Source organism: Mesoplodon densirostris, chromosome 7 (assembly GCF_025265405.1).
Source record: "Mesoplodon densirostris isolate mMesDen1 chromosome 7, mMesDen1 primary haplotype, whole genome shotgun sequence".
Taxonomy (NCBI): Eukaryota; Metazoa; Chordata; class Mammalia; order Artiodactyla; family Ziphiidae; genus Mesoplodon; species Mesoplodon densirostris.
Genome location: NC_082667.1, coordinates 11,703,715 through 11,728,800, shown reverse-complemented (window position 1 = coordinate 11,728,800; position 25,086 = coordinate 11,703,715). Strand labels below are relative to the sequence as shown.

General features: G+C 44.6%; 1 protein-coding gene and 1 non-coding gene across 2 annotated transcripts in view; both read right to left on the bottom strand.

Annotated features, from left to right (window-relative positions):
• Positions 1 to 1,190: 1,190 nt before the first annotated feature.
• Positions 1,191 to 1,263, bottom strand: TRNAF-GAA (transfer RNA phenylalanine (anticodon GAA)). The gene has a single exon. It is a non-coding gene; the product is annotated as a tRNA-Phe (tRNA).
• A 4,015-nt stretch (positions 1,264 to 5,278) lies between these two features.
• OSBP (oxysterol binding protein) overlaps positions 5,279 to 25,086 on the bottom strand; it is a 34,633-nt gene continuing 14,825 nt past the window's right edge. The window contains exons 5-14 of the mRNA XM_060104242.1: positions 24,758 to 24,860; positions 24,158 to 24,212; positions 23,826 to 23,957; positions 18,718 to 18,963; positions 18,315 to 18,435; positions 11,148 to 11,251; positions 9,676 to 9,771; positions 8,744 to 8,925; positions 7,747 to 7,967; positions 5,279 to 7,644 (exon numbers count right to left, since the gene is read on the bottom strand). Coding sequence (XP_059960225.1) covers positions 7,502 to 7,644; positions 7,747 to 7,967; positions 8,744 to 8,925; positions 9,676 to 9,771; positions 11,148 to 11,251; positions 18,315 to 18,435; positions 18,718 to 18,963; positions 23,826 to 23,957; positions 24,158 to 24,212; positions 24,758 to 24,860 — 1,403 coding nt within the window. The 3' untranslated portion in view covers positions 5,279 to 7,501. The remainder of the gene's footprint in view (positions 7,645 to 7,746; positions 7,968 to 8,743; positions 8,926 to 9,675; positions 9,772 to 11,147; positions 11,252 to 18,314; positions 18,436 to 18,717; positions 18,964 to 23,825; positions 23,958 to 24,157; positions 24,213 to 24,757; positions 24,861 to 25,086) is intronic.

Here is a 25,086-nt window from a genome sequence, read left to right as displayed (position 1 = left end):
TTTTATGTGAGGACTAGGTCTCATTCCTCTCTCCCCATGTCCCAGCCTGGGAGCTGGCAGAAAAGAAAGCACTCCCTGAGCGTGTGTTCCATTGCACTGCCTTAAATGGAGTGGCTCATCATCTTAACACGACTTTTTTTTTTTTTTTTTTTTTTTTTTTTAAGATTCATTCCAGCTTCCAAATCTCCCTTTCCTCCACCCCTATCCCAGGCCAGAGCGGACAGCTCTGGAAGCCTGGGACCAGGTGAGATGGCTGATTCCTGGGGTGTTTCCTGGTGATCCCCACCAAGGTCTTGTCCGGTGGGGATGAGAACAAATCAGCTGATGGACGCAAATGCATTTTGAAACCCGAGAGATGAGAATAAGAAATTACCCAGTCTCTTCTGAAATCCACTTCGTCCTGACTATAGTTTCTGAGTATCTTTCCGGGGGCGCGGTGTGGGGTGGAGGGGCGCATCCAGAGATGTGTGGGGATATGATGTACAATAGTGGTTTGCGATTTAGCGAATAAAAATACAGTTAAATTTGAATTTCAGAAAAATAACGAATGTGTATTATGTCCCATGCCAATCTTTGGGAGGCTTATACTAGAAATAGTCATTGTTTCTCCGAAATTCAAATTTAATTGGGCGTCCTGTATTTGATTTGGTAACGCTAGTGTAGACATAAACCAGAAAGGAGTTCCAACCCTACCCCACCCCGCCGCCGCCACCATCAGCAAAAGCTGTCCTTGTTATTGTTAAACCCCAAGCTGAAATCGAGGATTTCTTTCTGTGCAACCCCGCGCCCCGCACGTGGTGGCTCCATGACCGCCAAATACCCCTGCGGAGCCCCGGCGCGCCCGTCCCAGCGGAGAGAGAGTCCAACGCCGGCAGCTCCTGGAACGTGGTCGGAAAGAAGCGGGCGGGCTGGGATGAATTAGAAAGCGAACGGCGCACCGTGTGTGGGGAGAGAGCCCGCCGGCCGCACAGAGCAGCCACACAGAGCAGCTTAAAAGCAAAGACATAAATCCCTTTACGGTTTCCTCCTTCCCAAAGAAAAGAAAGAAAACCGGCTCTTCCTTCCGCGTCCACCCAAGCACATTATCATCCATGCGCAAGTGAGACCTGGGTGGCAGCCTGCGATCCCCCCCTTTACAGAGGCGGAGACGAGTACGCACGGTATTGAGAAGACGATAGTCACGGAACCGTTGCCGAAACCCGGGATCGAACCAGGGACCTTTAAATCTTCAGTCTAATGGTTTCCCAACTGAGCTATTTCGGCTTTCTTTGGAAGAGGTTTTCCTCATATATATAATGAAATAATATCTGTTCCATTGCAGCAAAAAAGGATTCGGATATAGGTTCAGCTGGAGGTAGGCACTTAAATATTAGAGGTGATGAGGCAAGGCCTCTGTTTATAAGCTAGATGTGATAAATAATTTTACTTTTCTCTGTTTTTTAACTACACTGCAATTTGCTTTTCTCATTTAAAAATAAATCATGGACTTATTTTTTTTTTCATGTCAGCTATGTAGACCTATTTCATTCTTTTTTAACCCATGCACAATATTGGATTGTATGGATATAACACAATCCATGTAATCAAATTCCTAATGGACATTTTGACTTTTTTCCCCTAGGTTTCATTATTAAAAACAATACTGAAATGACTATCCTTTTGTATTTATTTTTCTTGTGGGAAGGCAGATTTCGCAAGGCCAAAAGACGTGAACATTTTGAATTTTTCAGATATTGTCAAAGTGGTCTCAAGAAATGTATGCAAGAGGACAAACAGGAAGGCCATTTGTAAAGATTCCAAATGTTGGGCTTCCCTGGTGGTGCAGTGGTTGAGAGTCCGCCTGCCGATGCAGGGGACACGGGTTTGTGCCCTGGTCTGGGAGGATCCCACGTGCCGTGGAGCGGCTGGGCCCGTGGGCCATGGCCACTGGGCCTGCGCGTCCGGAGCCTGCGCTCCGCAACGGGAGAGGCCACAACAGTGAGAGGCCCACATACCGCAAAAAAAAAAAAAAAAAAAAAAGATTTCAAATGTCAATTTTCAATGTTACCTCCTCATGAAGTATACATAGAGTCCTTGTATCTGTATGTTAAAAGCATTGATTTGCTAAACCTAACTACTTAAAGTATACCTCAATTTTTGTAATCTCATCTTGGCGTTTAAAAAATTTGAAACATATAGACATTGTCAAAATGTGGAATTGGCTCAGACCTCTCAAACTCTGAGAAGCGAGCTGTGGTTTAATAATATCCCCTAATATGCTGATTTATCCCATCTCCTCCTCCCATTTCATAATTTTGTGACCCTTGCGTTTATATATGTATATATATAAAATTACGCTAGCCCTAACTCTAATTGAATCAGAATCTCTGCAGATGGGGCTCAGGATTATATATTTTTTTAACTTGCAGGTGATTTTAATGTGCAGCCTCTCTCAGCATCTCATTCTCAGTTCTCACGAAAATGTAGCCATTACATTTGGACCTATGTTTTAAATCGCTTACTCAACCTCCACAGGCTCCTCCAGCTCAGAATGCCCCAAAATGAACCCATCTTTCCCTCTAGACTTGTTTAGCTTGCTACCACCTTCCTTTTAAGTTTCCTGAGCCAGAAAAATACAAGTTCCTCCCTCCCTCCCTCTGCTCTCCACCAATAATCATAGTCAAGTGCTGTTCATTCCAGTCGATACTGGAATCCCTGCACTTCTCTTCATTCTCACTTCTCCAATCTCTTAATTGATCTGACTACCTGTCAATCATTTTCCACACTGGAACCCATCACCCTGCTTACAAATCTTTCACTGGCTCCCTTGCTGAAAACGAAAACCAAGGATTCTTTATATGGTATATAAAGACTTCCATGACTTGGGCCTTACCTCTCTCCATCACTGTATCAGTGCCCTCTCCTTGACCTTAAACTCCAGCCATTCATGCAGCCATCCAAAAGCAGGATGCTTTCCTCGACTTTGCTCTCCATCTTTATCCATGCAGCATCTTATACGGTGCCCTTCCCCTAACCCCTATTAAACCTGCAACTCTCAACTCAGATACATTCTCCTAGTTGTATTGAATAGAAGGCTTCCCTGACATGTCTTTATCCCCTCCCTCCCCACTCTCTATAGGCTTGTTGCCCCTCTACAGTGCTTTCATGCCATTTATCAAACTAGATTGTAATTGCCCGTTTATCTGAGCTCTTTCTTGCCATTTGTATCGCTAATGTTATTTACCAAGCTGGAAGTCAATGTTGAATGAATGAATGAACGAATGGAGACATTCCTAGCCATACCTATCTCAGGGCCAACTGGTTCTTTACTAACTTCTTAAATCACCTGGTCAAACTCAGGTGTGACCTCTGCAAGGCTACTTACAGAAGATTCCGAGCTCTTTAGTTCTTGCTTTTAAAGATGCCTCATCTGACCAGCTTGCTTCCTTCCCCTGGGGGATCATTGTGAACCCCAAAAGGAGCGCTCTACTTGAAAAGACAGTAGGGAGGAAAGACTAAGGAGAACATAACCACAGATTATTTTATGAGCTTCAGAAGGGAAAGCCAGGGAAGGCTTGAGAGATGCTTCCCACAGGGCAGGGCACAGTACCGGTCAAAAGCTTTATAAACTTTTAGAAGCAAGCTCTAAATTTTGATAATCTTAGGGTTTCACAAGGTATATACCTTATACTGAATAAATTTTAAAGATTTTTCTACACTTCCTTTTAGGACTATACTATAGGTTGATTTTCACTTATCTTGCAGAAAGTAGAGCAGAAATTTATAGGTTTAACGTTTTTGTGGGACTTCAGAGGTCCCTGACAGGTGTAATTTTGAATCATGAGTAAGCCACACTCCTCGGGATCCACATCCCAACCCATCATGTCACAGTAGCCCATTAAAGGACTAAAGGAGGGATTATTCAAATGTTTCAGGTACATTGGACTGACCCTATTGGAGGAAATTACATACCATACGGTATTCAAAATTGCAGGATGCAGCTCTCACAAGCGTCAAGAGTCGACTACCATGGTTTTTAGCTTGCCAGAAAAAAAAACGTTGCCGATACTTAACATCAAGGCTAAGTGGCCTTCCCAAGAACCAGGCTAGAAAAGACGACCCCTGACAACATAGCTGATTTTGTGAGCATGAGAGCCTTGAGAAACCAAGGAGCCAGGAGGCTGAACTTCAAGAATGCTCCTTCCGGGACATCTCTGGCGGTCCAGTGGTTAAGACTTCATGCTCCCAGTGCAGGGGGCGTGGGTTCAATCCCTGGTCGGGGAACGAAGTTCCCGCATGCCACATAGCATGGCCAAAAAAAAAAAAAAAAGAATGCTTCCTTCACGTGGGACTCCCAAAATTGTATTATCCACATTAAGAAGCTTCTGGAGACAGAGATATGCATTTCTGCACGATGTATAATCCAGGAGGAAATGACTTAACTACCAGCCGCCTTCCAACCCAGTTTCTCACAGAGCACAAGTTTGTAAAGGTCACAAACTCTGGGGTTAAACCAACCCAGCTTTGAATTCCAGTACTATGACTAATCAATCAGCTATGTGACCTTAGGTAAATTTATTTAGTTTATTTTTTGAGCGCCTTTCCTCATATTCAACATGACAATTATAAAATATACTTCTTGAAATTGTCTTAAGTGGAAGCCTGGCAATGCTGAGAGCTCCAGTCTCAGCACTCTGGACGCAGAAGCAGATGCTCAGTGACGTGCGGGCCCCCCCTCCGGGCAGGAATTGGTGCTCACCCTCATCGGAGGCTTCTCCATGCCCCTTCGATCACTTTGCCCACCTTCTCCCCTCCCTGAACTGTGCAGAGAACTGAACAAGCATTTTCACTGTCCTTTACTTCTCTCCAAGGTCTTCAAATCAATACTCAGTTGCTTATGTTTCAAAATAGAGAATTTGAATCCTTACACGGAACAGCTAACTAAGATCCTGAAAATCTAAATGGGCAAGAGAAATTAAACTGAAGAAAACTTTTATTTTTTGAGGTGAAACAGGCCCAGTATCAAAAACACTAGAAACCATTCCCCTATGGCAAGGTGGGACCCTGACAGTGACATGGCACTGAAGCATCAGGGGCTGTTAAAACTACTCATGTGGTCATTAGGTCCTCCGGAATGTTGCTGAATAGTCGAAACATCTGGAAATCCGCGCCCAGTTTTTCTTTCCATCTCCCATGAAAGTCAAGTTCCCAGACTGCCAAGAACAAATCACCGAGGGGCCACTTCTCCACCTCTTCCCACTGTCTCCTCCTTAAGTAGAAGTGAATCAGACAAACAATATGACTTTTTAAAAATTATTTAATTTAGTAGTTTTCTTGGAAAAAAAACAATAAGGCAAAAAAACCGAAAATATATATAGTTTTGTTTTGTCTTCATGTGACTTTATTTCACCTGAAGGACTCGAAGCCTCTTCCATTAGCAGGAACCTCACTGGGGATCAGGCTGGAAACGTAGTGCAGATGGTGGAGGAAGAATGGGGAGGCGGGGGCGGGAGACAGAGCAGGGAAGTTCCACCTGTTTGGGAAGTTCCCGCTGTCTAAAGCTCCGCCCCCCCCCCACCCCAGTTACATCAACGCTTTTATGGGCCTCCTTGAAAGAAGCAGCCCTGGAATAATCCCTTGCTTATGCTGGGAATGGAGTTCATAGGAGGAACTTCCCCAGGAGGTGTCCCTCTCTCAAGTTCATCACAGCTAGGAAGGAAGGGATGGCGGGGAAGGAATAAGAGTGCTATTTACCCAGTATAAATCCAATTTCCCTGCTGGGATGGCTTCCTCTGGAATGATTCTCCCCCCTAGGACTCACCCTGGCTGAGGCTCGGCAGTTAAGGAACAGAAACAAAAAACACTAACAAAAAAGCATACAAGGAAGGCACCTCGATTTGTGATCCTCAACCAATGGTGGGTGGCACAGGGGGGCTAGATTTCTGAACAAGACAACTTAAACAAATACAGAACAAAAAAATGAAGGAAACCAGGGCCCAGCAGGAGCAGTTCTCTTACCCACCCCACGTGACGGGGCTTTTAGCCCCGATTCCTAGGAAGAAGAAGGCTCTTTTGGGGATCAGCTCTGTGTGCTGAGATTTGGACAGAGGCAGGCTGAAACTGGAAATTACCCTCCTGACTTTCTACCCATACTCTTCCTAGTAAGAGAAGGAAAAAAGGTAGGAAAGAGGTTAGGATTTCATTTTCAAGAGTCAGGTAATTAGAAGAGCAGAGTTTAGACAGCAGTGGGCACCTCATGATACAAACCATGGACAAAGTCCCTGCTCAGTAACGGCTGGGTGGGATCCTGCTCAGGTTTGGAATCTGTCTGCCCCTGAAAGCGGGAAAGCAGAGGGGGCTCCAATCCACATCAGTGTGTCCAAGAGAGAGTCCCAGGGAGACAAGTGATATCAAAAATCAAGATTCTTAATGGGAAGAAGGAAAATCAAACCAAAAAAGAATTAGATTTTTCTCTACATATATATACTATACAGATACTTAATGCATTATTCCAGAGGTGGCTCCAGTCCATGGGGCTTGAGAGATGGTGAAAACTTATTCCAGATAAACTCCTTCTCTCAGATTCTGAAGTATATCAGAACGGGACAGGTAATGCTTTGCTCCACAGGGCACAAACCCGAGTCAGTATTGCGCGAGGGAGAAGAGAGGAAAGGCAATGAAGGACGGGCGAGAGGAGGAACGGGGAGAGCAAGAGTGGCCAGCAGTCTTCTTCCATCCTGCCTCGTGTTCTCAGAAGTTCTCCGCCTGAGCAAGTCCGTAAAACCCCTTTGTGAGGATAAGGCAACCCTCCTACCGACCACCCAAGTGGCCCCGGTTGCTGTCAAAGAAGATGGAGAACAGCAGCAGGGTGTTTTACGCGAGTGAAGATCGAAACTTCCAAGAATTTAACTCTGAACGCCCCGGCCTTGCAAAACAGTCCCTCTCGCAAGTGTTCCAGTGCCACGGTTTTCTCCGCACAGACACCCCGTTAAATTGACCCCATCTGTGAACACTTCACAACGTCACGCCTAAGCTCCACCACGAGCATTCACGATGCCTCTGTTGGTAAGTCTTACGTGTTTCTTTTTAAAGGGAACCTCTAAAATCAGCTCTCGCCCTGAACAGCACCGGAACGCCCCCGCGTCATCCTCTTCCGCAGGTCTTGGCTGGGCAGGCTCTGTAAGGGGAGGGTGAGGGACAGCATCTCAAGCCGGGGCAGAGGGAGAGGAAAGCGTCGAGAGCACGTGACTCTGCAGAAGTGGGGTGACACTACACTCAGCCACGACGCCTCTCCCTCACACACACACAGTATCCAGAAAGTCGATTTCAGTTTCAATCAGCTAAGGCAACCAGCCAATCACCACCAACGGTGTCTGCTTCTGGTGATTGATTTGGAAAAAATGATTGGTTACGACAGACAAACGTGAGGAAAGCTCTCCGTAAGAGCGTCACAGCCGCCAGCTTCCCCGCGCATCCTCTGTCCTCTTCTCCTTTGGATCCTCCTCCTTTTGTCACGGCCGGTTCAGAAAATGTCCGGGCACGAGCTCCAGTCCTGTTTCTCTTTAGACTCCCAGTATCCTCCCCTATAAATATGGGTTAACTCCTTGGTAACGGGGTCCTTCTTCCGCTCGAACCACAGTGCCTTGTAGGGATCGTAGGGCGTGCCTAAAAGGGAAAGAGGGTCAAGAAAAACAGAATTAGAGCCGAAAACACATGGGCACTTGCCACGCATCGGGATTGGGAAACAGAGTAGAAGGCGTCCACTACCATCCTCCGTGGCCTTCATAGCTTCGGCTTCTCTCTTCTTTCTGGAAAGTCTCTGTTTTTCCTCCAGGCGCTGCTTCTCAGCATTTGCTTCATCCCAGCGCCCATTCTCCATCAGTCTCTGGTCGGGCCGTAATCGGCTGTCCGTGGGGGCAGTGCCAGCTTCCCAGGCATTGAGAGTTAGAGCCAGCTCTGAGAAGTAGTACATGTTTTCTGCATTCTTCCTAAAAGTAAAGGGTGAGAAAGAGGAAGGGTAATGCCAGAGCTGAGACCCTTGTTAAAGAGCACCAACTAGGCTCACTACAAGGGCTACGTCACCCAGGCTGTTCTACAGATGGAAAGACTCTAGGACCACATCAGGTTCACCTAATTAAGAGACCCGACTGGACCATCCCCCATCCCCTCCCCAGGATCACTCAACTGGATAGTTTTCTGGGCCTGTGCTATGCTCAGGTGAAATTAGGAAGGATGAAGCATTCTACTAAATAAAACTTCTTTCTTCCTGTTTCCTTTGCTTTCTTTTTAACCTCTTTCTGGGATAATCTTGGCTATTACTGAGGACTGAACATATTAAATAATGACAGGAGACAAATGGCCTCCATCTTAATTTATTTCCAAAGTCCTGCACATTATCTCAGGGACCTTTATACTGCTGCTAGGCCTTTGGGCCACAGGTGGTAGGCATCTTTCTCCTCTAGCCACTTCTGAATAGTTTTACTCTAAATTATAGAAAAACATCCTTCTGAATCACAATTCAAAGGACCTTTAGGAAACACCAAATGTTTTTGGCAGACGTGGTTTGAGTAGTTTGAACTTTCCTGGGACAAGGCATGCTACAACCCAACCACACAGGGACAACCTTCTGGTCATCTCTCCAGATTCCGATGTCCCGCGCTCAGTCCCTCACAGAATTAAGCAGGAAGGAAGGCAGAAATGCCACAACACTGCTCCACGGCTGAGGTGAGAGCAGGTCCCGGGCAGGACCCACACTGATACTCACGGTAAAGGATTCCGCTTCCACAGCATGACCCTGCTTTCCTCTGCTTCGTGGCCTCGCTGCCGAGCATCACCCCCATTTTCCCCGATGACTGGCTGTACTTTGAAACACTCCATTTTCTCATCCCACGTCCCCAGAAGGGCAAAGTGAACTTTTCCTGATGGATCTGTCACTTCCCCTGTCACCTACAAAGAGGGAGAGCAGGGCTCTGGAGTACGGCATTCGCTGTGTTAGCTTACCTGACTACTCTGGAAACCGAAGTCCTAGGGTAAATACTGGTTAAATCCTGTTATGACAAACTCCATGGAGCCATTCAAATTATTTTGTTATGTTTTCTTGAGCTGCTTAAAATAACTGATTCATGAGTTGGAGGATTCATTACCATTTTGTTGTACAGATTTTTGTTGTAATGATATATGTAGGAAAAGGATCTGACTGTACTCAGAATTATGCTATATTCTTCTCTCCAGAAATCAGAGAGGGCCACAAACAGATTTCTTCACTCTCCCATCAAAACTCACGGCACAATTCCACTGCGGTGGTACCAGAACTCTCACTCAGACTTCAAAGTACCCATGCCTTCTTCCAGTAACCCTTTCCTTCGTCCTTCCTTGGTGTTTCCCATTTTCAAGTCTCATTGCTCTTTTTTTTTCTGGCCATGCCTGCACAGCTTGCAGGATCTTAGTTCCTCGAAAAGGGATAGAACCCGGGCCCACGGCAGTGAAAGCACCCTAACCACTGGACCGCCAGGAAATGCCAATCCCTCATTGCTCTTGACTTTTACCCTCTAACTTGTTGTCTTTTGCTGACTTTCTCCTTTACCTCTCCTTTTTTTTGAACACACACAATCCATCCACCTACACCAGTTCCAAAGGAGCAGATTTTCTATGGGATACACACTAAGTGAAAAACATTTTAATTTCAACTTCTCTTACCTTTCTTGCTACATCCCGAGAGAAGTAGCTATAAGGAACAAATTTAAGATTGCACTTGTCTCCTGTCTTGTGATTCACAATATCAATTTCACCAGACTATAAAAAGAAAAGAATCATGGATTGGTTTTATTAAGACTGGATGACTTGAATATATGCTAAGCCCCATGCCTCATAATTCTTTTCAATCTTACATTCTAGCTTTCCTGTACTTAAGGTTCAGGTCTTAGCCAACCCTGAGATGCTGTGGAATCCCTTTGTAATCTTGGTATGCCAGGTTGGAATCAAGGCCAAATGACCTTTTTTAAAAAAACTGTCTCACGTGTTTAGTGGCATAATTCGACCTTCAGCACACACATTGATATTCACATAATTTACCTTCCCAAACCAATCCTCCACTCGTACCCTTCATGAACTCTGTGCTTAAAGTATTCTACTCACGGTTTCAAGCCTACATATGGTGGGCCTTTCTACACTTTATTCATTGCATTTTCTCCTCCTTTCTATCTTGCAAATCCCAAAAAGCTCTTTAAGACTCAGCTTCATTCCCACATCTACCGTGAAGCCTCTCCTGACTGCTCACACAGTAGTCCCTCATTTTTCTGAATTTACTGCAACCATTGTCTTAAGAGCAAATTGACAATGAATTAGACAGTTTGACTGTTTGTTTGTTTATTTATGGCTGCCTTGGGTCTTCGTTGCTAAATGCGGGCTTTTTCTAGTTGTGGCGAGCGGGGGCTACTCTTCGTTGTGGTGAGCGGGCTTCTCATTGCGGTGGCATCTCTTGTTGCAGAGCACGGGCTCTAGGCACACGGGCTTCGGTAATTGTGGCACACGGGCTCAGTAGTTGTGGCTCGAGGGCTCTAGGCTCAGTAGTTATGGCGCATGGGCTTAGCTAATCTGCGGCACGTGGGATCTTCCTGGACCAGGGCTCGAACCCGTGTCCCCTGCATCAGCAGGTGGATTCTTAACCACTGTGCCACCAGGGAAGCCCCTAGATAGTATTTTAGTACAGCTCTTACACTAGTCTATCTTGGCAAATACTTTTCATTCTACAGACGTCTGTCATATATCTCCAGTGATAAAATAACTCTTGGCAGGACAATGCCTCATATGACTTTGTATTCCCAAGACCTAGCACTCAGCCCGGCAACAAGTGTTTGATGAATAATGAAAGGATGAAGGATGGCAGCCATGTTTATTATTTTCTTGTATTCTTCATAGTACCTAACCCAGCCCTAGGAGAGTAGTCCCTGAATGAATGTTGTAACTTGGTCATTTATAGGTAATAGTTTGTGGTATAGAAACTCGGGGAGTTTGGGGGTGGGATTACTGCCTGAGAGAAATTCCTTAGGCAAAACTGATAAACCAGTAACAGCAGTCTGGGGCCAGTTCACATGTCCTAAATACTACAAAGATGGATGTAGGGAGGTATTCTTCTGAACTTCAGAAGCATGTTGAGTACCTTTACTCACCTGATCGATCCATAATTTGCCCACGATAATGTTGTGCACTGTCGTGGTGACTTTCTTCCAAGTGTAGTGGTGCCCAGTTCCGTGGAAGATACAGTGGATGCTACCTAGAAGCAGAGAGTGGCACACAAATGAAGCCAAATATTAGACAAATAGCACCGTGCTGGCTAGAAATAATGATGGATTGATTTTATCAATATTTCTTACTTTTAAAAAGAAAACAATAAGTCAAAAAGGACTTATAACCTTTATAAATGTTGGAAGCACTGACTGAATTTTTCATCGTGATTTTAAAATTTATGAATAAAATATAACTAATGAGGACAAACATTGACAGCTGATACAGCTTAGCTGGGAAGTAATATTCTGCAAATGTAGAAATAAAAATGAAAGCAAAAACCCCAATCTTTTCACTAACTGCACCTGCCATACTAGCTGCAAAATTTACAGGAACAGGTCACATCTGCCCCAACATGAAAAAATAAAGCGGCATTATGGAAAAGAGCACATATTGGTAGTCAGTATTGGGGACAAGCCCTATTGTGAGTAACTAGCTGTGTGACTTTAAGCAAACCACTTGTCTACCTATGGGCCTTAATAGTAAAAAAAAAAAAAAAAAGGGAGTAGTGGATAGAGCAGGGGCACTGGCTGCAGCACTCATTAGATGTGTGAGCATGTGTTGTACAATAAAGAATTTGTCTGGTCTTTGTCCAACCTCTAAACCCTTGCAATTTCCCAAGTGACAGTAGTGTCTTTGTTACTCATGAGGGTCCTGGTGATATATGCCAATGAGGTGCCTCAGGTGGGCCCCTAGATAGCTTATGCCAACAAGGTGACTTAGGATGAGGGTGGGCCAGAAAGACCCACCACGTCATGAGAGAGCAGCGGCTGCGGGTCACCAGATCTGGGCTAGACCTGGCCTCCTGACCTCCTGGGAATGATATTTCCTTCCTTCCAGGGAGGGAAGGAGGCCGGGAGTTTGAGTTCAGTCACGTGGCCAAGGATTTGATCAACTGTGCCCACACGATGAAACCCTAATAAAAGCTCTGGACAAGGAAGCCTGGTGGAGCTTCTAGGATGTTAAAACACATCAATGTGCCAGGAAGGTGCTGGGCCCTGATGTCCTGGGGAGAGGGCATGGAAACTCATGTCCAGGATCCTCCCACACCCTCTGCTGTGTGTCTCTCCATGGGGCTGGTCCTGATTTGTATCCTTTATAGCACTCACTACGTAAGGTCTTCTCCTGTTCCTATCATCTCAGATGAAAACCAAGCCAAAATCAGTGGCTTCAACAGAGCTGAGTGGAGATTCAAAATAATCAAACAATTTCAGAAGATATATACATTAAATAATACAGTTAATTCCAGTAACGGTATTACTCTAAGCTCCCTCTGTAACCACTAATGAAACGAACACTAAACGTAGCTGAGGCGTGCGTGTCTTTCTTGTACAAAAAGGTTAAAGTAGCCCTGGTGGCTGCAGCAGCAGTCATGCTGATGAGGGTCACAATGGTGACAGTGACACGGACAGAAGCAATGGCAACTCTGCTGAGAACACCTGCTGTGTGCCAGACGCTGTGCTAGGGTCTCCTCACTCATGTACTCCTCACAGCCATCTTCAAAGACATTTGCTCTGCCGAATTATGGCCTAAATCACTTGTTCTTCACCACTGCAGTCTAAGCCACCAGCAGCTCTTGCCTGAACCTCTTTTCGGCCTCCCGGCTTCCACTCTGGCCCCCTTCGAGTCTCTAGTCAAAAGGATCTGTTTAAAACATGTCATATCAACTTTCCACACCATAAAATCTCTCTATTGCTCCCCACTGTAGTTAGAATAAAACTCAACTCCTTTCATGGCGTACAAGACGCTACAAGAGCAGGCCCCCGCCTACCCTCTGGTCTCATCCACCGCATCCCCCTCCTCACTCTGAACCAGCTGCTGTGGCCTTGCTGTTTCTCATGCGTGCTATGCTTGCTCCATCCCCAGGGCCCTTATCTTTGGGGTTCTCTCTGCCAGTCATCTTTTGGTTTTGTTTGTTTTTGTTCTCAGGTCTCTGCTCAAACGTAACCTTTTCAGAGAAGTTCCTGACTCGCTACAAGGGAACACACCACACTCTCCTTCCTCCATCATTAACCCCATCTCCCCTTACTCTATTTTCTTCACTGAACCACCACTATATAAAATCAAAGTACTTGTTTTATTTACTTTTGTGTCTACTTAAGAATGCAAGCTAAATGAGGGCAAAGTAGCTTCTGTTCACCATTATGTACCCAACTAGAATAGTTACCGGAATAAAGTGGGCACTCAAATATTTGTTGATACCTTAGCTGCAGGCTACATTTGTATCCTACTGCTGCTGAAACCAGCTATGACAAACTTCGTAGCTTAAAATAACACAACTTGGGACTTCCCTGGTGGAGCAGTGGTTAAGAATCCGCCTGCCAATGCAGGGGACACGGGTTCGAGCCCTGGTCCAGGAAGATCCCACACGCCGTGGAGCAACTAAGGCCATGTGCCACAACTACTGAGCCTGCGCTCTAGAGCCCGCGAGCCACAACTACTGAGCCCACGTGCCACAAATACTGAACCCCGTGTGCTTAGAGCCCGTGCTCCACAGCAAGAGAAGCCACCGCAATGAGAAGCCCTCGCACTGCAACAAAGAGTAGCCCCCACTCGCCGCAAATACAGAAAGCCCGCGTGCAGGAATGAGGACCCAATGCAGCCCCAAACAAACAAATAATAAATAAATTAAAAAAAATAACACAACTTATTCTCTTACAGTTCTAGAAGTCAGAAGTCTAAAATCATGCTGTCAGCAGGTGTGGGTTCCTTCTGAAGGCTCAAGGGGAGAATCCATTTTCTTGCTTTTTCCAGCTACTACAAGCCACCTGCATTCTTTGGTTTGTGGACCCTTCCTAGCATCACTCAAACCTCTTGCTTCTGTTGTCACTGACTCTGAACCTCCAGCCTCCCTCTTCTAAATACCCTTGTTGATTACATTAGGCCCATAGAATAATCCAGGATTATCTCCCCATCTCCAGATCCTTAACCACATGTCCAAAGTTCCTCTCACTGTGTAAAGTGATAAATTCATAGGTCCCAGAGATTAGGATGTGGATATATTTGGGGGCAGGCGGGCATTATTCAACCTACCACATTTTACCAAATGAAGACTCTGAGCTTAGAGAGGTCAAATAATTTTCCCAAGGTCACAGAGCTAGTGACAGCTAGAGCTGAAGTCCAAAATAAGAGCAGAACATGTGTACAGTCCAATACCATAACCCTATATCCCACCCTGATGATGTACCTCTTGTTCTGCAGAGTGTCCCTTCACTGGGATGGTGCAAAAATAAAGAACACCCTATGACTACCTTCATTTATATATTATTTTTGTGTTGAAAACTTGACAATAAGTTAAAGGTCCCAAAACTGAGCCATTTAAAATGTATGAAGGGGAAGACAGCCACTTGCAGAATGGTAGAGCAAGAACTTCCATGTAACAGCTCCCCAGTAAAATCAACAAGAACACACTAACAAAAGTGATCAGAATCAACTTTTTCATAACTCTGGAAATTAACCAAAGGCTTACAATACTCCAAGGAACATTTATTCAAGAAAAATGGCTGAATCTCAGAAAGCAAAATGAGCTTTGTGGCATTTTAACTTGCCCCATTCCTATCCTTCTCTCCCCAGCTCAGCAGTAGCCTTGAAAACTGGTAGCCTCACAGTCATGGTAGCTGTGAAAACCAGCAAGCAGGCTAGCAAACACTGGAGGGAATAGAACAGTGTGAAGCTCCCAAAGCCCAGCTCCAAAGTACTGTCATTATCTGACCTATCTGGTGGCTCCCTGTAAACTCCCACTGGCTGGGCTTATCTTTATTTGATCTGATTCAGCACCCACTCACCTCAGCCTTTTTCCTGGGGCAATTATCAAAACAATACGTGGCAATTATTTAACACAACAGCTGCCAGAGGTGGTGATAACAGTTGGAGCACTTGAAGAAATAATGGCCCAAAATTCCCCAGATTTGACGAAAAACACTAATCTCCACTTCCAAGAAGTCCAATGAATGCCAAATAGGATCAACTCAAAGAGCACCACACTGAAACCGATCATAATCAAACTAGACAAAGACAAACAGAGAATCCTGAAAGCAGTAAGAGAGAAGTGATGCATCATACACAAGTGATCCTCAGAAACCATGAAGGCCAGAAGGCAGTCGGATGACGTATTCAAAATGCTGAAAGAAAAAGACCATCAAACCCAGAATTCTATGTCCAGCAAAATTATCCTTCATAAACAAGGAGGACTAAGACATTCCCAGAAAAAGAAAAACTGAAAGAATTCCTAGCTAGCAGATCTGCTCTTCAAGAAATGCTAAAGGAAGTCCTTCAGGCTGCAAGGAAAGGATACTAGGTAGTAACTTAAATCTACCTTAAGAAATTAAGAGACCAGTAAAGGTAACAGCAATTAAACTATATAAAAGACAGCATAAATGTATTTTTTGCTTATAACTTTTTTCTCCTATATGGTGTAAAAGACAACTACATAAAGCAACAGTTATAAAACACTGTTGATGGAATTATAAGGCAGAAAAATGGTTTGTATGAAAATAAAAGCACAAAGGAGGGAAAAGGTAATAGATCCATTTAAGTGCAAAGTTTTTATATCCTGTTGAAATTCAGCTGGTATTAATCTGAACTAGATTATTAGAAGGTGTTAATTTTAATAACTAGGATAACCACCACAAAAATACCTTTAAAAAATATAGTAAAAGAAATAACAAGGGAATTAAAATGGTACACTAAAAAAATATCTATTTAACACAAAAGAAGGAACTAATGGAGGAGGAGAGGAACAACAGAAAGGACATAAGATGTACAGAAACAAAATACCAAAATGGCAGATGTAAATCCTAACTCATCAGTAATTACAATAAATATAAATGGATTAATCACTCTAATCAAAAAGCAGAAATTGGAAAAATGGATAAAATATATAAGGAGGACTTTCTGACTAAAGTGCTGCTGGGGCAAATTCAAGGTGCATGGAGCCCAGCAGTGTCACGGACACAGAGATCAACAGGCTGAGTGGCTGCTTCATTCATAATATCAAATTGTGATTCTTCTTGGGTTAGAGAACTCCAAACGATAAAATAATCCTCTATTTAAATGTACCTCTTTAAACGTGAAGCTACCGCCCGATTCCAAAATGAGTGGATGAGCAAACTCATATGTATCCTCTACCACAGTCTTCATAATTTTGCAAACTTCAATTGTATTTCCTAGAAGCATTCTTTTTTCCAGATTGCAAGAATTCTAACCTTTTCGGTCTATTTTACTGGAAGACTCAGACCACCTTCCACCACCTCAAAAAACCATCCACCTACTCACTCACACCCCTGTCCATCTGTCTTTCTTCAATGACATCTCTTGGCTCAATAATTTACCCTCTGAGAGTTAACACCACTGAAAATGGATCAAACCCATGTCCCCTGCATTAGCAGGCGGATTTCTTAACCACTGCACCACCTGGGAAGTCCCACTATGTCAATTCTTGTTCAATCTCCCTACAAAGGCTGGGACCTTTGTTTTGTTCACTTACATTTCCCGAGCACCTTAGAACCATACCTAGTACGTGGTAGATATACTCAGTATCTAATAGATGGGGTGACTTAAGATAATATATCCTGATGAATCCTTAAACAACCAAAGGAATGAAATCCTACCAAAGATTTGTTTAACTCTAAAAAATTAGATCTACCACTTATATCATGTTCCTGTAGTTATTTACCCCTCAAAGAATTCTAGATTAGTCAAATTACAGAGAAAATGTACAGCACATCGCTGGTAATTTAGGTTTACTGCCGCTTTTAAAATGTATATAACCTTCCTTAGAATTAAATACATATAACCCACCCCTTTAGCAATCCTCAGGGGGCCTCTGAAACTCTTCTGCATGGATGAAAGTTATACTGCAATATGACCACTGACATCCTAGTTCTGCAGATTAGGTGTGAACATCTCAGGTGTTTACTTTTAACCTAACACACTTCGGAAGCTATCAGCTTCAAAGACAGTTAAGCAATTAGAACCCTTTTCAAAGGTTCTCAGTAAAGATCAAGGCCAAAATCACTTAGTTTCCTTTTCATCTAAGGGCCTCTTGCATATTAACCATGAGGCAATAGAGTTAACATTTCAGTTTCTTGTCTTTTAATATGTTACGAACATCCCTGGATTTTTTTCTGGCTAATTTCTAGTTTGCACTGTACCTGCTACATTGTGTGTTTCTGAGAGAAAAGGGGATTTATTAAAGCAGAAGACTGTACTGCAATAACCCAGCACTGCAGCTCTGCCACACGAAAGACCAGAACCAGGAAATGGAAAGCCATCGGGAGCTCAGGCAGTCACTATCAGCTCTGTCTCTAGGGAGCCACTTGCTTTCTCTCTACCTGCTTTGTTTCTTTTTCTGCAGACCAACATTCACTCTTCAGTACACACATGGCCAAATGTGGCTGGCTCTAGTTCAAAAGAGCATCAAGAATCTACCACCCTTTCTGAATAATCTCATTTCCCCTAAAGTACAGACACACAAACACTGCATACTAGGATTCCTATTCCCAGGCCTGATCTTTTTGATCTTGGTGCAAAATTAACTTGTAATCCAATAAGATCTTTTAAAATAAAGTTTCATTTTACCTGGAGTTCAACTGTTACATAAATGATACCTAACCCCTCCGGTGGAGGAAGAGAGAGGGGAGAAAGGAGAGGAGGAGGAGGAGGGGCTACCCAGGAAACCTAACCTTGCAGTCACAGGAGTTCTGATCTATAGAGAGAATCTGATTGCTAGGGTAATGGGGTAAACACCACCAACTAAAAGAATTTTTAAAATGCATGCTAAAATGTGTATTCTAAAATAGTACTTGAAGATGCATTAAACAGAGCTAAGAAGACAAAGAACTTATGACCGGATGGGTCCTTAAAGTCTCACCTCCCCACAACCCGCAACCCAGCAGCTGAGAAGTTAAATGACCTGCATAAAGCTAGCTCATAAGGTTCAGTGCCTGAATCAGACCTCCAGGTTCCTGACTACTGAACCAGTAACCTCCTCCATCCTGCCAGAAAAGCTTTCCTTCCTGGAGCACAAATTCTTACAAAGATGGTGGCCTTACCAAGGGGCATAATGGAGAGGTATTTGCCTCGAAACTTGCTGGTGATTTTGATTTCCTGACGCAACGTCCAGCCATTTTTGGACTCAGCATGGTGTGCAGCCGCAGGGGGATGATGACTCACCTTGAAGAAATCAGTGGTTCAAATTAAAAGGAAGAAAGGAGAAAAAAAAGATACTGCCTATTAACTGGTGATAAACACCCCAAATTCACACTTGACATTTTTACACCCATAGCAGTAGATGAATACCAGGGCCTCCAGTGTTGAAGTCCTGAAGGAAAAGAAGGCAGTTTGGGATGACGGGGTCTGGAATTTCTGCAAACGTTAACACCCAGGGTTATCAACCAAAAAAAATCATCCCTTTCTTCAAAAAGGAAACATGTCACAGTCCTGAGGCTCCTTTACCTGCTCACAGAGGGATCGGTACCCATTCTCCTCTAATCGGTCTAGCTCAAAGGTCTCCCCAAGAAGTGGGTTGAATGGCTTGCTGGTACGGAAGACAGTAGTGGAGTAGGAGGACACGGTGAAAGCTGCAACATAACAGAGCTGTTCTAGAGAGTTCTCACACTTTGCAGCTCGGTCTAACAGCTCATGGTATTCCAGATCTTCAGTGAGGCGCTGAAGCATGGATAAGGGCTCATTAAAGTTTACCTGTCAGGAAAAGAGCAGATATAAAAACTTTGTCCACACATCCAAATGAGACAATTTCCTTCTTTCTTTTTTTTTTTCCTTTTTGCAGTCGGAGGGAGACACATATCGAGATGTCAAGATGATAAAACAAATCACTGGGAAAAGAAGAGGCCTTTGCTCAGTGGAGCAACTCCAAAGATCTAGCCTGAAAGCAGCCCATTCTCCTTGGTCAACTGTTCATGTCAGTGAGTGGTGGAAATCTCCATTTTCATTTATTTCACTAGCTGGAAGCACTGTGAGATGGGAACCGTGCCTCTTCTGCTTACCACTGCATATCCAGGAGCCACTGATGCCTGGCCCATGAGAAACTGTCATCAAATAGGTATTGAATGAATGAATAAAAGGGGAAATGGACTTCAGCACAAGTATACGCAGAGAAGAAGTTCGGTATTTAAAACTTGTGAGGGAGGAAAGAAAGGGTAGTAAATTCTAAGTGCAGTTGTGTTCTGACTAGTGGAAAAAACATTACAGTCGTTAGCTTCCACTCCCAGACTAGACCATCACTGAGTTTCAGTTCAGTTCTACATCAGGCCAGGATTCTGCTTTCTTCTCTGAGGCTGGACAGTTGTGTTTCTGCACCTGGAGTATGCATGCTGGGGGCTAAGAGAGGGCTCTGAGTGCTTCTACCTTTCAAGTTTTAGAGCCAACTTAGGGCACTCAGCCACAGGATGAAGCAAGTGTGTGTCTGTGGACCTCTGTCGGGCAGAAGATGTCCATTCATGCCACAAATATTTATTGAGCCCTCATGGGTGCCAGACCCTATACAACTCAGCGGGTATAGAGAAGTGAACAAAAGAGACATTGTCCCCTCATCCCGCAAAGAATTAGCTTCCAAGTTGACTGTCTGGAATTTATGATGACTTTACTACTTTAAAAAATTACTGTAAAAAGAGGTTAGGTTCCCAGGCTAGTCCATAAAGCTTATTTAACCAGCAATACAGCTAAATAAGCCTGAATATCAGTAGCCTGAGTTGAGTCCAAAGAAGAGAGGAAGGAAGAAAAAAATGTCCTTTGTATTGAATGAAGCTGACCTAAAGCAAAATTTCAGTTAATAAAACAAACAAAAACAACACTTTTCTTTCCTACAGTCCTATCTCTTTTTCTTTTTCTGCATTTTTATCCAACCTCCTACCCCCAATCTGAGTCACATACTACCTTAATGCTTACTGTCCTCCCAATTATGAAACATCTTGTAATTTCCACTATAACAAACTTTGGAAACAAAGTATAAAGGAAAACATCTACTTGAAATACCATCACCCAAAGATAACCACTATTAATAGTTTCATATTTGTTTCTATGCATTTATACATTAAAAAAATAATAATATACTAGAGCCTGCTTTTTCTGAGAAATATACTAAGCATTTCTCTGTGAAAATTTCCCAACGGGGAAGTAGGATCTACCCTGCCTCAACTAAAACCAGTGTACCACACTCCAAAGCCATGCTGTCCACACAGAGAACAGCACTATGATAAGAAAAATGCACACTGAGGGGAAACGGCTGGACAGAACTCAAATCCTCAAGTGTCTTTTTATTTTTTTTAGCTAATTGGGCCTCTCACTGTTGTGGCCTCTCCCGTTGTGGAGCACAGGCTCCGGACGCGCAGGCTCAGCGGCCATGGCTCACGGGCCCAGCCGCTCCACAGCATGTGGGATCTTCCCTTACCGGGGTACGAACCCGTGTCCCCTGCATCGGCAGGCGGACTCTCTACCACTGCGCCACCAGGGAAGCCCCTCAAGTGTCTTTTTAAAAGACGGTACTTATTAACTATGCCAACAAAATCTCTCCGTGGCAGAACTGCAGGCAACATGCAGTTAACATTTCCATACATTTCAAGGAAAACGGGACAGGTGATGTGCTCCGCCGGTGGCTACAGGGCAGATGAGCACCACCTGGGCCTAGAATCAGTATATCCTTACTTAGCCCATCACCGCATATCACACACACACAGCCCTGCCCCGCAACAGCTGTTCCAGGAACCACAGTTTCTCTGAAAGTGCCAAGCTTTTTATACTGGTCATTTTATCCCTCAGAGGGCTAACGGGGAAACAAACAAATCTGAGAAATTACAGTGGAAAGAAACAGGGCGTTAGTTATATGGCTGATGGAGAGCTGGGCAGCATAACATGACAGCCTGGAGGTCAGCAGCGGCAGGAAGCCGTAACTGCTGACAGGCAGGAGGAACAAAGAGCAGCGGTGGTATTACCGCAGCGCAGAGGCCGGAGGCGTGCACAGAAGCTGAAGCCTCAGGGGGGCCTGTCCAGTGGAAACTAGAGCCACACAGCTGCTGCCAGAGCACTGCCCGAGAGAATGTAGCCGGGGCGGGAGTACCCTGGGGTTTCTCCCTTCCTCCCGCTCCAAACTCCTCCTGGTGCCTTGCACTGGTGGAGCCCAGCCAGAGCCAGCAGACACAGAAGCCTGAGAAACACAGCCTGGAGGGATCAGCTTTCCTGTGACACAGCACAGAGCAGGGCGAGGGTGAGGACGAGATCCACAGGCCAACAGGTACAGGACTGCACATTCCTTGTAACAAGTCAACAAGGAACTAATGGTAAAGTGGGACAGAGAGGTCATCTGGACTCAGAACCTGTCTCTAAGCAGGAACGTCATTGCTGAGGCTGCAATGACTTGCCTTTCCAGCCTACCTCTCCACCACTTCCTTCAACGCACTAGGCAAAGAAGCAGGGCTTCTTTTCAGGCCCCTAGTCAACCACTTATTTTATGCTTCTCCAGTGTGCTTACTCATGGCCTTTTCCTGTCTGGAGGTCAACATTTTTCTAACAGAAATCCTATGCACTTATATACAAATCTATTTGTTTTCCAAGACTCAGTTAACTAATTACTTTAACATTTGCTGAATGATATGTATGTGCCAGGCACTGGCTAAGCATCAAGGATATAAAAACCAGTCTCTGCCCATTAAGAACAGTCTATGGAGAGGCAGAAACCACTCACTGGTCCGTCAACCCCAAGAGGCTAGGAGAATGCTGTCTGTATGCCGTGCAACTGGCTATGGGCAGAGCCTGCAGCTATCCCCCACTCTCCATTCTTCCCTTCTTCTACAAGCAGTTGAATCCCCAATTTTTAACTAGGTCATGCCACCAAGAATAGAAGTCTTCGTTTCTAGTCTCCTCTCCAGCTAGCTGAGGCCATATAACTAAGTTCTGGCCAAAGAGATTGAAGGGAAAATGGTTCATGAAATTTCCAGGAAGCACCCTTAAAGGCAGGACATGCCCTTCTCCTCTTTCCCTCTTCCTGCTGAGTGGAATGCGATCCTGATGGCCCGAGTTGGAGCAGCCACTTAACACCTGCTGCTAGGAATTGAGGCCACAGGCAGCAGAACAACAGGACAGAAAGGAGCCTGGTCATGACAGTGTGGAGTATCATACCAGCCCTGGACCACCTACTTCTGGACTTTAACGTGATAATGAGTTAAGCTAATATTTGTTGGCCAGCTTTTTCTGTGAAAGGTTAGATAGTAAATATTTAGGCTTCACGGGCCATATGGCCTCTGTCACACCTACTCAACACTGCTGTTCTAGGATGAAAGCAGCCACAGACAGTCTGTAAATGAATGAGCATGTACTGTGTTCCAATAAACTTCATGGACACTAACATCTAAATTGTATATAATTTTCACATCACAAAATATTATCCTCCTTTTGATATTTTTCAACCATTTAAAAACATAAAAACTATGCTTAGCTTGTAGGCTGTACAGATGGCAGCGAGATTTGGCCCCAGGGCCACAGTTTGCTGACCCCTGGTCTAAACCAACATATTTTGGATTCTTTAAACTGCACCTATACCTGATACACTGATACAACCCCAGGCAGCTAGGCAGTCATTAAACTCTTGGGGAGTGAACCAGCAAGTTAAACCCACTGCCCAGAAATAAACAGTGGCACTTGTTGGAACACAGGGAAGAGACGGCTCACCCTGACCAGATGCACGGGTGAAGGTCTGTTGAAAGAGACGACACAACAGTCGAATCCTGAAAAAAAGGGTATCAGCCAGGACAAAAGAAAAGTGGCATAGGTGGGTGGGAAGCTGATGAAAGTTTGGGCAGAAAGAGCAGTGTGTGCAAATGTCCTGAGGGGGGAAAAAAAAAGATGCTGGTGAGTCCCTGGAGGTAACTCCCAAAGACCAGAACGCGGCATGTGTATGGGTGGAGCCTTGTCCTTGGGGAGGAAGTATCAAGCCCACTAAGGGATCTGGACTACTCTCAAAGAAGTAAGGAGCTAGTAAGGGATTTTAAGCTAAGGAATGACATGACTACATTTGCAATATTAAAAAGATCCCTTTTTAAAACAGTGTGGACAGATTGGAGGAGGGCATGACAGGAGGCAGGGACGTCAGTCCAAACACCTCCTTCACCAGGGAGATGGTCCACAGCTTCCTGGTTGGAATGAATTGGTTTTGCTTTTGTCTCCCCAAACCTTTGTATGCACAGTACTTCCCATCATAGAAAGGAATATTTTCTACCTGTTTTCATGTCTGTTTCTTGAACTACATGCTTCTTGAAAACAGAAACGATGTTGAATTTATCTTTGCAGGTCCTCAGCACACCTGGCATAGGAATTTGCTCATAAATAACTGTCACTGAACAAATGCATCTGATTCTAGGTGATTTGGAAACATATCAGATCCCTAGCGAAAATTAAAGCAGCTAGTTTTACGAGATCGTTGATGACTATAAGGGTAACAAGGACCATGCCACAAACTGCCACCGGAGTGGGTGGAGGCTGTCCCGGCAGCACTCTTCTGACCGGGGCCTGAGAGGCCTTCCGGGCAGAGCCTGGTCGTGCAAGACCCTCACCGGCATGGGGATCTTGGACAGTTCTTTTCCGATGCAGTTCTTCATGATGCTCCACAAATTGAGGCTATAGTTTGGCTTGTATGGTATCCTCGTTCTCTTTTCCTTCTTGGTCTCTTCCAGCTGATGCTTGTACTAAGCGCAAAAACAAAGCCATTCAATCACCCACAAAGAACAGAAAACCCAGTATTTATAAGCTTCCCTTCCCCCATGCTAAAAAAAAAAAAAGAAAGAAAGAAAATCAGTACTTTCTATTTCTCTTAGTACTTTATAAGCAAATCCTTGGGAATGACACCTTAGTCCCTCAGTCTTGGTAATTTCCAAATAAGAGTTACCTGTTCATCAAGGCTGATGTCACTGCTGGCTCCGCTGATGTTGCTGCCAGTACGTCTACACAGACGGGAAGCGTATGAGAATTAGCACAAAGATCAGAACTAGAGTTTGGTCCTCACCATGTCTTTACAAAGCAGAATGCTAAGGACACGGCACAAACTTATTGATGAGTGATCAAACGACGACACTTAGAAAACAGTACGTATGGGGCTTCCCTGGTGGTGCAGTGGTTGGGAGTCCGCCTGCCGATGCAGGGGACACGGGTTCGAGCCCTGGTCTGGGAAGATCCCACATGCTGTGGAGCAGTTAGGCCCATGAGCCATGGCCGCTGAGTCTGCGCGTCCGGAGCCTGTGCTCCGCAACGGGAGAGGCCACAACAGTGAGAGGCCACGTACCGCAAAAAAAAAAAAAAGAAAACAGTACGTATGAATAGACATCTCTGGAGAACTTGTTCATGTAAAAAAGCTGACAGTCTTCCACTTATGTAAGGAAAAGAGTCCATATCTTAGTAAACAACTATGACACTCCCACTGAAACATTTCTAACCTTTCCATGGCCAGATATGCTCATTTTGCGGGGGGTGGGAATCAAGAATGACTCACTTGTGGCCCAAATTTTCAGGCATGGTGATGATCTCAGGAGCGTCAAAGAACTCATTCTCGTCATCCTCATCACTCACGTCTCCTTTGCCTGAGCAGCACTGACCTACAAGGAGGAAAGCTGCATTTGTTCCCTTTGGCTGCATTTATCAAAACCTGGCACAGCTGGAGCTTTCAAATATTAACCACAAACATAGTAACAAACGGTAGAAAGCAATGGGGAAGTCAGAGGAATAAAGGGCTCGAATTCCATCTCACATGAGTCGCTGATTCTGGAGAATCTGAGGCTCTCTCTATCAGCTGCAGAAAAGCATGTGGCTGGGATCAGAACA